The sequence below is a fragment of the Gobio gobio genome, assembly GCF_949357685.1.
Source record: "Gobio gobio genome assembly, chromosome: 2".
In the NCBI taxonomy this organism is placed as follows: Eukaryota; Metazoa; Chordata; class Actinopteri; order Cypriniformes; family Gobionidae; genus Gobio; species Gobio gobio.
In genome coordinates, this window is record NC_137098.1 from 66,967,430 (window position 1) to 66,983,575 (window position 16,146).

General features: G+C 37.1%; 1 protein-coding gene across 2 annotated transcripts in view; it reads left to right on the top strand.

The window, feature by feature from the left end:
- LOC307120101 (Fc receptor-like protein 5) overlaps positions 1 to 16,146 on the top strand; it is a 103,951-nt gene that overhangs the window by 82,973 nt on the left and 4,832 nt on the right. Inside the window, exons 11-17 of one of the 2 annotated variants that reach the window (XR_013815750.1) lie at positions 9,936 to 10,211; positions 10,310 to 10,594; positions 10,671 to 10,949; positions 11,037 to 11,300; positions 12,096 to 12,338; positions 12,925 to 13,035; positions 14,151 to 14,242. Coding sequence is in view for 1 of the 2 variants with exons in the window: in XM_079806967.1 (XP_079663093.1) it covers positions 9,936 to 10,211; positions 10,310 to 10,594; positions 10,671 to 10,949; positions 11,037 to 11,300; positions 12,096 to 12,338; positions 12,925 to 13,035 (1,458 nt within the window). In the remaining variant the exon portion in view is untranslated. The remainder of the gene's footprint in view (positions 1 to 9,935; positions 10,212 to 10,309; positions 10,595 to 10,670; positions 10,950 to 11,036; positions 11,301 to 12,095; positions 12,339 to 12,924; positions 13,036 to 14,150; positions 14,243 to 16,146) is intronic. The other variant, XM_079806967.1, reaches the window with a different exon arrangement.

Sequence of the window (16,146 nt, forward strand, 5' to 3'; positions counted from 1 at the left end):
TTACTGAGAAACTGGAAGATGTGCTGCTGTACTCCAATATGAAGGACGAGAAATGACTTAAGTATAAATAAATACATAAATGAATAAATACGTAAATGCAGAATCAAATAATTAAATAAATGTAGAAATACATAAATAAATGAATTAATAAATAAATATATGAATAAATAAATATAGAAATACATAAATGAATGAATAAATAAATAATTAATTAATTAAATGCTGAAATAAATAAATGTATAAATAAATAAATACATATAGAAATAAATACATAAATAAATGAATAAATTACTAAATGCTCAAATAAATAAATAAATGCAGAAATGAATGAATAAATAAATAAATAAATAAATAATTTTGTCAAAAGTATCATTTTAAATTGTGCTATTTTTGTTATACTATACTATAATTTTTCTACATTTATTTATGTGTCTTTCTACATTTATTTATTTTTACATTTATTTATGCATTTTTATATTTATTTATGTATTTCTACATTTATTTATTTATTTCTAAATTTATTTATTTTTACATTTATTTATACATTTCTACATTTATTTATTTATGTGTAGGTATGTTAATAAGGTAGGCGGTCCTAACCTCTCTCAATGCAGGATTGGTCAATTAGGCAAAACCAGTCAGAACCGTTTCTTAGGGATGAAGACGAGAGAGCCAGATAGACAAGCCACGAACGCTGTGCTAAGTGATGAACTGTGATTTGGAATCTCATATGGTCCGTTGTTTCCGGAAGAAAGCACTGAATGCAACAGAGAAAATAAATAAATAAAAATAATAAAATAAAAAAACTGAACGCAACAGAGACTAGTGCTTCCAAAGGACACACACTAAAGAGACGGCGGATTATTCAACCGTGGCTCGACTTCTCGAGACTGTTTTCCAAGATGGCTCCTGTCTGTATAGCGTAATGTTCTGTCTTTATAAAGTATCTTCTTATGAAACTGTTTGTACACTTACAAAGTTCTCAATGCTTCGGTTTGTATGTAGGGATCCTCATTATGCTACCGTGTTAGTGTGAGGCTATTTTGAGCCTTGTTAGTGGTATTAACTAGCGATTTAATTTGACTTACTCTATGCCCCATAGACTAGCATTATAAGCTACTCTGTTTTTAGAGATAAAACTCTTTACATTCGATCTTCATGAAAACGCATCCCAGAGAACCATGTGTTAATTACCCCAAGGCTCATTTTTCACCGGAGTTGTCCTTTAACAAAACTAGTATCCAGTACAGCCGTAGCCGACAGGACGATCCTGTTTAACCAATCCTGCATTGAGAGAGTTTAGCACCGCCTGCCGTATTAACATACGCATAAATAAATAAATAAATAAATAAATAAATAAATAAATAAATAAATAAATAAATAAATAAATAAACGTAAAAATAGATAAATGTAGATTTACATAAATAAATGTAGAAAAATTATAAATGAAACAAAAATAGAACTATTCAAAATGATACTTTTGACAATTTTCTTTTATTCAATAATTTATTTCTGCATGTATTTATTTATTTATTTGAGCATTTAATTATTTCTTCATTTATTTATGTATTTCTATATTTATTTCTTCATATATTTATTTATTTATTTCAGCATTTAATTTATTTATTAATTAATGTATTAATTAATTAATTAATTAATTAATTAATTAATTTATACATTTATTTATTTATTTATACATTTATTTATTTATTTCAGCATTTAACTATTTATTTATTTAACTATTTATTTATTTCAGCATTTATTTATTTATTAATTTATTTATTAATTCATTTATGTATTTCTGTATTTATTTATTCATATATTTATTTATTCATTAATTTATTTATGTATTTCTACATTTATTTATTTATTTAATTCTGCATTTACGTATTTATTCATTTATTTATACTTAAGTCATTTCTCGTCCTCCATATGGGCCGGCTCTGCATGGCAGTAAAACATTGTCCGGTCTGGATTTCTAAAATGTTTTGGCACACATGAACAGAAACCACATCTTCAACAGATCTGATAACAGATTCTTCAACATGGAAGCATGTGAAATTATCCACTATTAATCACATTTAATGTAAATGCGCTGCACTGAAAAAAAAGGTGTGTTGGATTTACATGATTTAATCAAGTTAAACAAACGTAATTTGTTCACATAATTTCAAAATCACAGAATAGTAATAAGTATTTTTTAAGTAACCGAATTGAGTAGTCTCACAATGATTTGAATATGGCTTCCTAACAACAGGGGGTTTGAGACCCTGCCTCTTTAATCAAAACACAAAACACAAGTTTATTTTAATTTTGTATATTTTTGTTGTCATCTGACTTATGAGACTGTACTAAGCTTTCATTCTATTAGCAATAGCACATAACAAATATGTCAAGTGCTAAGTATGAAATGCTCTTAGATGACATGAGCTGTATCAGTCCACAGCCTGCAATCGCTCCGCTCTTCTCCACTATGGTAACTCAGTGTAATGTATTCTAATAATTCCAACATAATTAAACATTAAACACTATTAAACAATATAAAGTCTCCCCCTTTTCTCGTTTTGCCCCAAAACACATACAATAACACTTAATTTAAAAATTAAAAAAATTAAAAAATCTTTGACAGTGACAGAAACAAACTTTTCTACACTCTAAAAAATGCTGGGTTAAAAACAACCCAAGTTGGGTTGAAAATGGACAAACCCAGCAATTGGGTTGTTTTAACCCAGTGAATGGGTTGTTTTAACCCAGCGGTTGGGTTAAATGTTTGCTTAAAACAACCCAATTGCTGCACATCTTCTTCTTTGTCTACTTACTACTTCTTCGTCGTATCAACGTGTGCTCGGCAAGAGCGTTTTGTGCTTGAGCGCCACCAAGTCGTGTTTTACTGTCACTTCAGCAGCTCCAGCCAAATGAACAAAAGCACTGATCTCATTGGTCAGCCAGTTTTTAACGCGCCGCGTCAAAATAAAAAAACGAATCCGAGGCGTTTTTTAAAAAGGACGCTTTTACGCTTTTACGGCGATAAACGCGCACGAAAATCGTCCCGGTGTGAACAGGCCTTTAAGCTGAAGTATTTTAACGTTAAGTGTGATCTTAAAAACACAACACTCATGAAGTGCTGATAAAACAGAGACATGACACAACAGCTGAAGACGTCTGTCTGACACATGTGAACACAGACCTGAGCAAAGAAAAGAAAAAGACAGTTCTGTGTGAATGGATGAGAATAACACTTCAAATCCATCACTTCAATAACATTACACATCTGTCTGTATGTAGTGTTAATTTTGTCACCTATTTTTAATTTAGTCTTAGTCTTAGTCTTGTGCCAAATGTCCTTGTTAGTTTTAGTCATATTTAGTCATTCACATATCTTTTTTTGTTAGTCAAGTTTTAGTCGACTAAAAGTCTTGTCATTTTAGTCTAGTTTTAGTCAAAAGACAACTCAAGGTATCTTAGTCAAGTTTTAGTCGACCAAAAGTCTAGTCATTTTAGTCTAGCTTTAGTCAAAGGAAAACTCAATATATTTTGTGGCAAAATAAGTTACATAAAATATATATAACCTGCATAATGTGCAACAACACCATAGCTAACTGGTTGATTTACAGCATAAATGCCTAAAATCAGCATTAGCTCATGAGACGATGGGCACAAATATTGATTTCGATCTTGATTCAGTATGAATTCATATGTATATAGCCTACTGTACATATAAGGAACAATACGTTTTTTACACTTTTTTGGGGTTATATTATATTTGCTTGCATTCTTTACTATTCACTATTATTAACATTTCAAAATTTCACAAATAAGTAAGCAGTTATGATCTGCAATACTTTTTTGAGCAACTAGACTACATGTGTATTATTAAAGAGCCATACAGGCACCCAGTGGGTAATGGCATTACAAGTGAATTTTTTTATTTTTCCAGCCACAAAATGGCTCTAATTTGCCTCTTTGCAGTGGAATTCTCTATTTTAACCTTAATTAACACACTAATTGTAATATAAATAGTAAAAATATTAGAAGAAAAATATTTTAAGTGGTCATTAATGGACCATAAGTATTGCACAAATAGTATTTAGTACCAAAAGATCTCCTCAAAATATTCAATAAATATTATTGAATTAAAATATAGGCTATTTATTTTTAAAATAGTTAAGGTGTATGGTCACATTTGACCACCAATGAGTATAAGTGTGACTTAATTAGTAAGGAATACCTGAGGGTTAAATACAAGAAAAACATTAATATTAATGTTAACAATGTTGCATCTCTACCACTCTCCCTAATAAAATGATACTGTAAATGTGGCTGACGCACACTATGCTGTACTGTTTACCAAAAATTGCTGCAAACACCTGTATAGTGAAGCTGTTGTGTAACTTGCGCGGCTTAAGCCATTCACATACACTGACACAGCGCTAGAAGTGTTGAGTGCTCTGGGAACCACGTGACCACGCGCGCCGCCGCGAGATGACAGGAGGAGTCTGAGAGAGACCTGTAACATACTCGAGCAACAGCGGGAACTCTTTCGGAATATTTTGAACAGCTGAATATTCATCTCATGATGAAAAAGTAGAGACAATTGTAGACGAAAATGAAGAGAGATTTTATCTTAGTTTTTATTTCATGCAAAACATTTTCGTCTCGTCCTTTTTCGTCAACAATAATGCATGTTAATTTAGTCTTAGTCAGTGTTTTTGGACATTGGTGCAGTCTCGTCATCGTCTCGTCTTCGTCATGGAAAAAAAGGTCGTTAACGAACATATTTAGTCTCGTCTCGTCTGACGAAATTAACACTATCTGTATGTAATATACAAATACAGCTTTAGAGAGTTACAGAGTTTTATTTTGAACTTAGACTTAGAAATACGGTCAGTGCTTAACTCAAGGACTTCAGTAAATGTGGCAATATATTCACAGATTCAAACTTCTCGGATCAATAAACATTGAGGTTGATGACTATTTTTCTAGTATCACTTTTCAGGTTTTGCACTTTGTAGACGGCCCCTTCGGACTCTCAGCTGCCTGCTCGTAGACATCAATTTATATTATCAGGCTTGTTTTGAGGAAAATCATGTTGTAGCTCATTGTCTACGTCAGTGGTCACCAACATTTTCAAGCCAAAGATCCCTGACCTCAGCCTTGATGAAAGGCAAGATCTACCTATAGATTTTTCATGGCCGATTCAGAGGTTTTTTTTATTTCCGAGACCATCTGTCGTTTTTTAAGCAAATTTATTTGTTGTTTATTTGCTCTATAACAGGCCAAACTGACCTTAAAAAAATTGCCATTTGAAATGTGAGGCAACCACTGCATTTTAATTACGATCCAAACAAAGATACACATATGTAGCATGAGCAGTTGTTTTTTATTTAAATGATTGCATAATTTCAAGACTTAGAGTAAATACAGAATGCTCTGACTTTAGCTTTGTGAAATTGTAACATAAGACACACCTGCACAAAACAAAAACAGATGGACTGAATAAAAATGCTAATTCACTCTCTGACAGTAGGAGGTGCTTATGGAAAACAAGCATTTATTTGGGTACCGCTGTAAAATGCCATAGAAACTATTCTGAAGACAGTCAGTTTTGTTCAGGGATACATTCATGTAACCCCCCCCTCTCCCCAATTCAATGTCTATATTTTTCTTCCTATATTTCAAGCTTCCCAAAGAGTGATCTTGCTGGGCCTATTAGGCTGGTCCACTTCATGTGTTTTTACAGATCAGATATTTATCTGATTTATCAGAACCATTCCATTTACACTTGGCCACATAAATGTGTCTCCACAAAACGGATATAAATCCAATCTTCAATTCCCACGCTATATGCCTGTTCACATCATCATGTATAAGAGTTCACATCACCACCATTTTATTGATCAACAGTTAATTCAAGGACCGCGGAATGAGAGAGAGAGTGGCATAAGAACTGATCAGTTAGTTTCTTTACCTTTAATGATGATGATGATTGTGTATTGAGCGTCTGCAACTTTTACTTTAATTTGCGTCAGTTTGCTGAAGAGATATTCAGCTGATCGTCTGCGGCGATGCTGCAGTAGCGCTGTCATATCTAACTCAGAGCCATAGAGAGAGAGAGTTGCGACAACTCCATAGACTCCAATGGAACGTTTTTTTTACAGCAATGGCGGCTCGTGGAGACTCTCAATAGTTCCCGGAAGTAGCAGCCGCGCCATAGAGTTACAGCAGAACAGACCGTTTGTGATGCACTTTTAAAAGGTAAGACGTTTAATCAGTAAGATTTTAAATTAAACATCTTAATCAAAATAACTTGTACATTAAAGCCTGCTTGTGTAGATTATTCATCACTAAAAAAAATTATATTTTAAAAACAACATCGCTGTAACTATATACTCATGCTACATACACATGTCGATGTGTAATAAAATTATTGAAAATCAATGCATTTATTGACTATTAATTACCAAAAATCGCAGTTCTGTCACTGTGACTATCAATTTGAATTGCCCGTCAAAGCACTTCCTGGAACTATTCGAGGTCTACATGAATCACGTGACTATCAAGCGTTTTGAACTTCCGTTGTCGCAACTCTCTCTCTCTATGGCTCTGATCTAACTATAACATCGGTCGATTTGTGCGGTGCGAATTTTGAGGTTGCAGAGAATACATTTTGGGAGCATATGTAGCGATTTCGTGCCTTGATAATGTGTTTGTAACGCTCGTACACAGAGAGGCCGGATAGCTGGCCTGAATGGTTGTAGCCAAGTGTAAGCAAAACTCACGTATCTGATATTTCACAGGGGTTTATTATCAGCGTCATCGATCCCACGCACACATGGGGCAGTTTGCAAAACACTCCACTAACAACAGCGTTACTGAACAGAAAATAAACAGTGCAAAGAGCAACAGAAATACACGCATACATGCGATGCTCACAGCTCGCGCTCCATCCACGAACTACCCACTCATCAGCGAGTGAGTGAGTGCATGCGTTCTGCCTTAAAGGAGCAGTACCTAATTCTACTTTTTACATGTTGTTAATTATTTTTCGGTTATTTATCGGGAGCTACCGGGACAGTGATAAAGATCGACCAGTCGATCGCGACGGGTTGGCGACCACTGGTCTACGTTAAAGGGTAACTAAACCCTAAACCAACTTTTTTTAGTTAATGATCTGTAATACTGGGGCTTTATTAATGCTGTTCATTGATTCGAGTAAATGTTTTGACATTTGAGTATAAAGTGTTTTAATTCTATAAAATATGGTGTAAAACCGCCAAAGTGCTGCCCTCTTAAGGTTGAACGGTGGCTACTGCAGTTGAATTTTCCTATTGGACGTTGTGGTACATCGTGACGTAGGATGGTACCTCCAACGGCTCACTATCCGCGCCCCTAGCACGAGCTCACCACGCCCTCAGAAATGTTTCCCCCAATCACATGATGAGAACGGCTTCACTCCAGTATGAACTGTCATGTTACATGAAGTAGAAACATTATGAATGAAACTCACTTGACACTTGCTTTAACATTGTATTGAAGAATATACGGTTAAATAATGCAGTTGTCAGTACACGTCAGGCTTTTCTTGCGATATTATTGCCGCCCGTCATGTGTACAGATACTTTTCATACATGAGACGCGCTTTCAAACCCTGACACGCAAGTGTTTGCCGCGGACGCAGATAGATTAGGTCAGTGCTCTTGCGCGGCTGCTTCACTAGCATCGTCGGCATCGGGAGTTAACGCAGTTTGAGCAGCGGCTCGCATTGATAATGCTCTGACCCTGTGTCTACAGATAGTTCACCCTCCTCCACTTCAGGTGAAGGTAGGAGAAATGACCGCTCTGTTGCAAAGCTGGCGTCACTCCAGTCATTCTCCATCTCTGCGCCTCGCGAGTCAGACAGCTGTCAATCAATCCGTCACTGCGGGTCTCAGGTGCACACCCTCCGCTCAGCCCCGCCCTCGGTTCATCCCCTCTGTGTCCGCCGGGCTCTGCCCACTTTTCCAGCATTTTTCAAAATTTGCCAGTGGGTGGAGTTAAGCTCTGAGCAGGGGTTTAGTTACCCTTTAATATGATTGGAATGAGGTGTCATTTGTGTTTTACCAACATTTAGCTCACGAGTTCCGGCAGGCTCGAATCTGTGAATATATTGCCAACTTTACAGATCTCCTTGAGTTAAGCACTGTATTTATTTATACTTAAGTCCAAGATCAAAATGAAACTTTATTGTTAACATATGAATCTGTGTGAAAGACTGCCAGCTGGACATTAAACAGGAAGTGTTTGTCCCAATTCACCACAGGTTTTGAGAGAGAGAACACACAGTTTCTCAGGGGAACCCAAAAGCTTTGAAAAAAAAATGTCCCTCCCATCCCATATTCCACCTCCATGTCCCTTTAGGGGCTCCGTACTGATGTTATGAAAAAAGGGGAAACACATAATTACACAGAACGATTCTCAGAGACGCGCCCCTGCCAAAACAATATGGCTGTTGATGTCAAAACTCACCAGAAAAAGACATTAAAGCTCAAACACAGAAAGTTCAGACCGACCAGTTGTTTCACAGCAGACATACTGGATTATTTTACTGAATATAACAGAGGAAAATAAACTCCAGATATTCAAAAGAAATAAAGAAAATTTATACTGAAACAAAAATATTTTAAACACGTCAAATTATGTAATAATCCACCTTTGTGGGATGTTTTTGTTTTTATGTAGTTTATGTTCAGATGTAATCTAAATCTAAAATCCAAATTTCATCACTTATTCTCTTCTGTATCAAATGCTGCAGACATACTCAGTGTATGTAACCGAGCAACGATAAATAATCACACTTGGTCCGACTACGCCACCGGGGCTTTGATATTCACGGACATAACTAAACAGCACAAGTTCTATCACTAATGAATAGAGAACAGAGATGTGACCTTCAAATACAACACTTTTATTAACAATCAGTACTGAAATCTCTGAATAAGCAGCACATTTATAACCATCTAAAAAAAGGAGGATCACAATTTTAAGATGTCTAGTCTTTAAGTAAAATATTAAGATCAGAACCCCCAATTCTTATATGTAAGGTCAACCAAGCCTGCGGGAAGAAAAGAGAAGAAGTCACTAGGCCAAAGACCCACAGCCTCAAGAGCACACACCACACGTGCACAGATGCACACAAACCAACACATTTTAAAAGGTGTAGTGAATACTGCAAATAACTTTACACTCTCAATACCCATGCAGTGCTGGAAACCTCACGCCACATGCAGTGGAGGAAAGACCCAGAAGAGCCCAGAGGAAAGCACTCCCACACAGACTGGCTCCTAAAAGATAGAAATATGGGTTAAAAACTCCCCTTTGATGCACACGCACAGACCCTTAGCGGTTGGTACAAACAGGACTTAAGTAACAAATAATAATAACAAAAATAAATAATTTCACAACAAACAATTTATAACAATCAGCTTAAAACTTATGAAAAACAAATAAATAAATCATAAGCAAAACAGCAGGGCCTAGACATCAACGGTCCATATGCATAAACTCCACAAAGGAAGATCTCTGCTGTAATCCAAGAGTGGACTAGAAATGTGGCGCAATAGAGTAGACTAAAACCACTGCATGATACAGCTCATTGCTAACATGGCAAACATGGCGTCCCCAACATGCATACTATCGTATACCACCCACACGCTCACAGTCTTGCTTCAGGAGGGGTTCTCTCTCACTATGGCACTTCAGGGTCAAAACACCGGAAGGAGACGGAAAGAAATCAAACGTCAGGAAGTTATGCCGCCTGCCGGCCTTTGCGCCATTTATATGGCAAAATAACCATATGCCCCGTCCCGTATACCATCCTAATTATCCACTCGGTTACATGTGTAACGCAGCTGAACTCTGACTCTTGAGGATCTGAATCTGTTCTTGTTCTCCTGCAGATTTAAAGCCGAAGCCTGAACTCACATCAGATCCTGCAGGAGCTGCACTGACAGGAAACACAGTGAATTTGACCTGCATGGGTCCGTCCACTGGACACTGGGACTTTTACTGGAACAAACACACACTGAACCCTGAGACAGAGAAGATAGACACAAACCCCTACAGCCTGAAGATTGATTCAGTGTCTGATGGAGGCCAGTACTGGTGTAGAGCTGGAAGAGGGAAACCAGTCTATTACACACAATACAGTGATGCACTGTGGGTAAATGTTACAGGTGAGAGAGAATGTAGTGTGTGATGCAACATATACAGACCAGAGACAATATCTACACAACGTCTAAAACTATAAATGCAATAATCTGTGTTTGTACAGAGTTTCCTAAAGCTGTGGTGACGGTACGACCTGATGAACGAGTGTTTAGAGGAGAAACAGTCACTCTCAGATGTGATATAAAGTGGGGAGGAGACACTGAGTGGACATACAGATGGGAAATAGAGGAAACCAACAGCTGGTATAATAACACTGTCAACCAAACCTCAACACAAGAGTTGATCATCAGCACTGTTGGAGACGTTCACAGCGGTAAATACACCTGTACAGGACAGATGGAGACTCAACGCTCTCAGCGCAGTGATGCTGTTACACTGACTGTATCAGGTGAGTGTGTGTGTGTTGTGATCAGCTTCTCCATCAGGTTTCTCTACGGCTCTGTAACTCATGATGTTTTGTTCAGCTGGAGCTCAGGCAGTCGTGCGAGTGTCTCCAGAGCCGTGGCTGACTGAAGGAGAATCAGGGACTCTGATCTGTGAGGTTTCAGGCTCCTCTAAAGGCTGGACGTTCAGCTGGTTCAGAGATCATGATCATCTGTCAGACAGCAGCAGAGGAGCTGGAGGATCTTACACTCTCAGTCCTGCGTCTCTACAGCACACAGGAGTTTATACGTGCAGAGCAGAGAGAGGACGGCCAGCCTATCACACACACAACAGCAGCACACAGCCACTGTGGGTCACTGGTGAGGATTTGTGTTTGTGCTCGTCCCTATTTCTGTTTCATTGCAGTCTCTGTGTGTCAGTTTAGATTGAGATTTTGCTCTTTTCAGGTGTTTCTGCTTCAGTGTCTCTGGTCATCAATCCCAGCAGAAGTCAACACTTCTCCTCTGACTCTCTCGCTCTGAGCTGTGAGGATCAGAGTAACTCTGCTGGATGGACAGTGAGAAGATACACAGACAAAGACACAAAAACTTGTTCAAATCAAACAGGATCTTCATGTGTAATCGACTCTCTCAGCTCATCTGACACTGGAGTGTACTGGTGTGAGTCTGAATCTGGAGAGAAACGCCATCCTCGAAACATCACTGCACACGGTGAGTCCGTTTTATAATCACAACATCTGCACTCACTGTAGTTTGTACAAATTGGTTGGTCCTCCTTGTACCAAAAGAGAAAATGCATATGCTGCTGTTTATTGTCAAGGCATTTTTAGGTAAATTGTACATTTATATCTATAATCAAAAGAGAAAATGCATATGTTGATGTTTATTGCCAAGGCATTGTTAAGTAAATTGTAAATTTATGTCTGTAATCTCTTCTCATATTACACTTGTATTTATAGGACTAGATCTTCTAGATTGTTTAATTGTTCCTAGAACATCTTTGGTTTGGTAAAACTGCCTTTTCCTTTTGCAGCTGCGTTATGGAATGAAATGTATAGTATTATGATCCCATCTTTAAATATGTTAAGAAACATTTAAGCATCCTATCTGAAGGAAATGTGTATGTTTTATGCAATTTTTCCTATGATTGCTGGATAAGACTTTTTCATATTTCTGGTTTTATGTGTTTGCAATCCGTTTATGTGAAACTTTTTGTGCTGCTATATTGGCCAGGACTCCCTGATAGAATATATTTATATCTCAATGGGATTATTTCCTGGTAAAATAAAGGACACATTCTAAATAAAATAAATAAATAAATAAAAAAGTTAAAGAGTTGCAAAATAGTTGCATTTTCTCATGAGATCGGGTTAGACTACACAAGACTAAAATAAAAAGCTCAGAAAACATAAAGTACAATTCAATTGATAACCTCAATATTTAACTTGTATTGTTTTGTTATATTCTTAATACTTGCAGTAAAGCACAGATGTCTTGTGTTTGTAGATGGTGAAGTGATTGTGAGTTCTGTTGATCATGTGATTGAGGGAGAGACTCTGACTCTACACTGTTTACATCGATCTACAAACCACTCGATCCTCAGCGCTGGTTTCTATAAAGACGGATCACTGATCCAGAATCAGACGACAGGAGAGATGAGCATCACTACTGTCTCAAAGTCACATGAGGGTTTCTACTACTGTAAAACAGAGAGAGGAGCGTCACCCCGCAGCTGGATCTCAGTCAGAGGTGAGAGTCACGCGAGTCTGTAACTGAGGCTGTGTTCAAAACATTTAGTTCACATTCACATTTTATGCCACATGATTATTATACATGAGTCTCTGGCCCTTATTTCTGCTGGAGCACAATCAGTTATTGACATCTATCAAATCAAATCACAAACAAAATATACTAAATATTGTGCCGTTATTGTGAAATCATCAACACCTCATAACCATCATCCTATAGTTTAATGAAATGAAGAGCCAATCAACAACATTAAAATAAAACATATCAAACATGTTAGTGACTTTCAGAATCTGACTGTGGTAAATAAATGACCATAAATCAATATACAGGCAAACAAAAGTGCCATAACGTTTTTAAGAATTCATCCCTAAGCCTTGTTTAATGTCATTAAATACATGAATGAAAATTAATGTTTTGATTAAAGCACATAAACGTTAATGATGATGTATAATTAAGTAAACAAACTAGAAGTGTGTAGAAGTGTGTAGAGAAGTAATCTAAAGCAAGTTTATTTCTATTAATCTCCACTGGGCCTTTAACACACAGTAATGTTTCTGAATAATGTGCTTGTGTTTGTGTTTTTCAGTGTCAAGCTCAGCTCAGATTTCTGGCCTCAAAATCCTCAGTTTTCTTCTGGCAGCTTCTCCGTTTCTGCTCGCGACAGTCGTGCTGCTTTACAAATGTTACAGAGCAAGAGGTAAGACTTCTGTCTGATCTCTCTCTCTCTCGCCTGTCTTTCTTGCTTGAGTTATTGTTATCAAGTGTTGGTTTATTTGTTTGTTGGGGTTTCATGCTACCGTTTCTTTTGCGGGCAGCATGACGTCCCCAAGTGTGCAGGTTCTAAAGGTGCTTTTCTACTGTATGGTATGGCTCACTTTTGGGGGTTTTTCCACTGTGTACTTTTTTTTTTTTTTAGTACCACCTTGGTTTGTACTACCTTGATACTAAAATGTGACATGTAAACACTGCAGATCACTGATTGGCCAGAGAGATTTGTCATTGGATTTGCGCCACAAGACACCAAACCCGCTAAATTTAAATAGTCAGCAACAGCCACCGCAGTATCATTTGTCCAAATGACCATCGCATGTTGGTAGCCAAGGAGCGTAATGTCCCGGATGTAGAGGCGGCACAACTATAATGATCAGTCTATAATCCCACATACTTTGAAGCAGCACTAACTGCAGAGGAAAAGCAACCCGAGCCAAAGTAAGCCGAGCCGAGTCGTACCACACAGTGGAAAAGCACCATAAGTAAACTCATGTGGCGTCATGGAGTGAAAGTAACGTCCGCGGTGACCGTGGAGGACTGTTGCTGAGCTGTATGAGACTGGAATAGTTGTTGATAATCTTTTTACTCCTGTCCTTCCACTTTCCATGTCTTCCAAAAAAAGCCCTTCATAAGTGATTCAACTTTAGTGAGAGTTTTGTCCCGATATGGTAAATTAGTGTCACCTATTAAAATGAAAGCAATTAGTGGATCTCCTCTTTTAAAACATGGTTTCATTTAGGTGATTAATTTACATGATCCTAAAAGATGATGAGGACCTGGATCTGTCACTACAATGGACACAATGACATGTTTCTGGTGGGTCAATTCATTTGTGCTTGTCCTGGTAAAAAAAGAGAAAACAGCTCGACGGCTGGTGACATTGTTGATAATGCCGGTTGAGGTCGGACCACCAAATGCGGCTCCGCCTGGGCAGTGACAGGTGCAGTGGAGGAAAGAGCTGTTGAGTTTCCGCCCGCGGGTGAGATGGTGGTGATTCAGGGAACTGATTCAGGGTTTCTCTGTCCGTCCGATACTCTGTAGTGACTACAAACTGCTCTCGAAAGCCCTGGCTAACAGGCTAGCAGGTGTGATGGATTGTGTCATCCATCCTGACCAGACCTACTGTGTCCCTGGTAGGTCAATATTTGACAATATTTCATTGGTTTACGATGTTTTAGAAGTCTCCAAGATGTTGAATTTAGATGAATTAGATTAACCCACAGATCAGGAGAGACCACGTTGAGCATTGCTATTTGTGGAGAGTTTTAGAAGCTTTTGGGTTTTGTCAGAATTGTATAAATCATGTTAAAGTTCTTTATAGTGGCGTTGAGAGTATTCTTAAGGTGGTTTATGTGCTTCTTTTGAAGCTAACAGAGGTGTCAGACAGGGCTGCTCATTGTCGGCTATGCTTTACTCTTTGGCAATAGAAACACTTTTACAATAAACAAGGGTCAAACCTCATGATATACGCTTACCTAAAAATAATCTTATATTGTCAGCTTATGCCGAAGATGTTATAGTCATGATTAGCAGGCAAAGTTACATACAGGTTTTGTTGAGATTACTTAAAACCTTTAAAGGTTTGTCTTCTGTGCGTGTAAACTGGAGTAAAAGTGAAACATTATTATTAGGTTAGTGGAAAGGTGGGAAACCAGATCTTCCTGAAGGTTTAGGCTGGGGACAGTCTGGTCTTCAATACTTAGGAGTGTATCTTGGTGATGATTTAACAGCACAAACAAATGGTGATGATTTAACAGCACAAACAAATGGAAAGGAGTCATTGAGAAATTTAAAGGATACATGGAAAGGTTTAATTTCAAAGATGTCATACAGAGGCCATATTTTAATTATAAATAATGTATTTGCATCTTCATTGTGGCACATTATGTTTGCATGTATTGATCCTTCCTCACATCTGTTAGTTTAAATCCTGGCTGTTTTAATAGATTTCTTCTGGGATAAATTGCATGCTTAAAGAGGAGGGTGGACACGGCTTAATGCATCTTAAAAGAAGAATAGCAACCTTTAGGTTTCAATTTGTACAAAGATTATTAGTTGGTTCAGTTGATTTTAAATGGTGTGCTGTTACTAATGCGTTATTATATAATATTGAGAGTCTGGGACTGGACAAAACTCTTTTTTTCCATTGGACCCTATGAAATGAAGTTCTTCTGGGGCCTGTTTCAGAAAGGAGGTTCAACCAACTCTGAGTTTAAACCTGAACTCTGAGTTGACTTACTCTGAGATGGGAAACTCTGAGTTTTGGGTTTCAGAACAGCTGAATTGAGGTAGTTCAATCAACTCTGAGTAGACTGACTCTGAGTTAAGCTCATGCACTCCAACTATGAAAAGCCACGATCAATGGAGCTCCGAAATTACGATTCACCATGGCAACAGCACCCAACAAAAAGACGTTTGCATACTTCCGGGTCAATACACAAGTTTAATTCTTAATTATTTTAATTAAGTTTAATTTTCATGGTATCCAAAAGGCAAACAAAGAATGTGGCAGCAGCTAAAAACAAAACAAAAAAAAAACATAATTCAATCAGGAAAAGCTTTAAGCATAAAATGTTCATGGGTGTAGGTTTAATGACTTTACAAACATTTGACATATTAAATAAATATCATTCAGTGTCCAATGTGCAGCAGCTTTTCCCACATAGACCCTTTTCACAGACTGTGATGACGTGTTTTAATGGTCATCAATATCGTAAATCCTGCAAAGTTTTTTATGAATGTACATTTATAACACTAATACTTTGTATTATATTACTTTTGCATCAAATTACAAAAATCAAGTTACCGCTGCTGTGAGAGTGTTTCTAATACAGCGTCTATGGGAGTGATAGTTAAAATTAACATCTTTCTCTCTTTTCACTGCAGTTATCAATCTTACTTTAATTTTTCCATCTTTTTGAAAGTTGTGAAATCACTATTGTGGAGTTTTTCTTTTGCTATCTGAGCAAACGGAGACACAAAAATATATATTTAATGTATTCTCTCATTCAACGCTATAAGAGTTAACCCAACTATG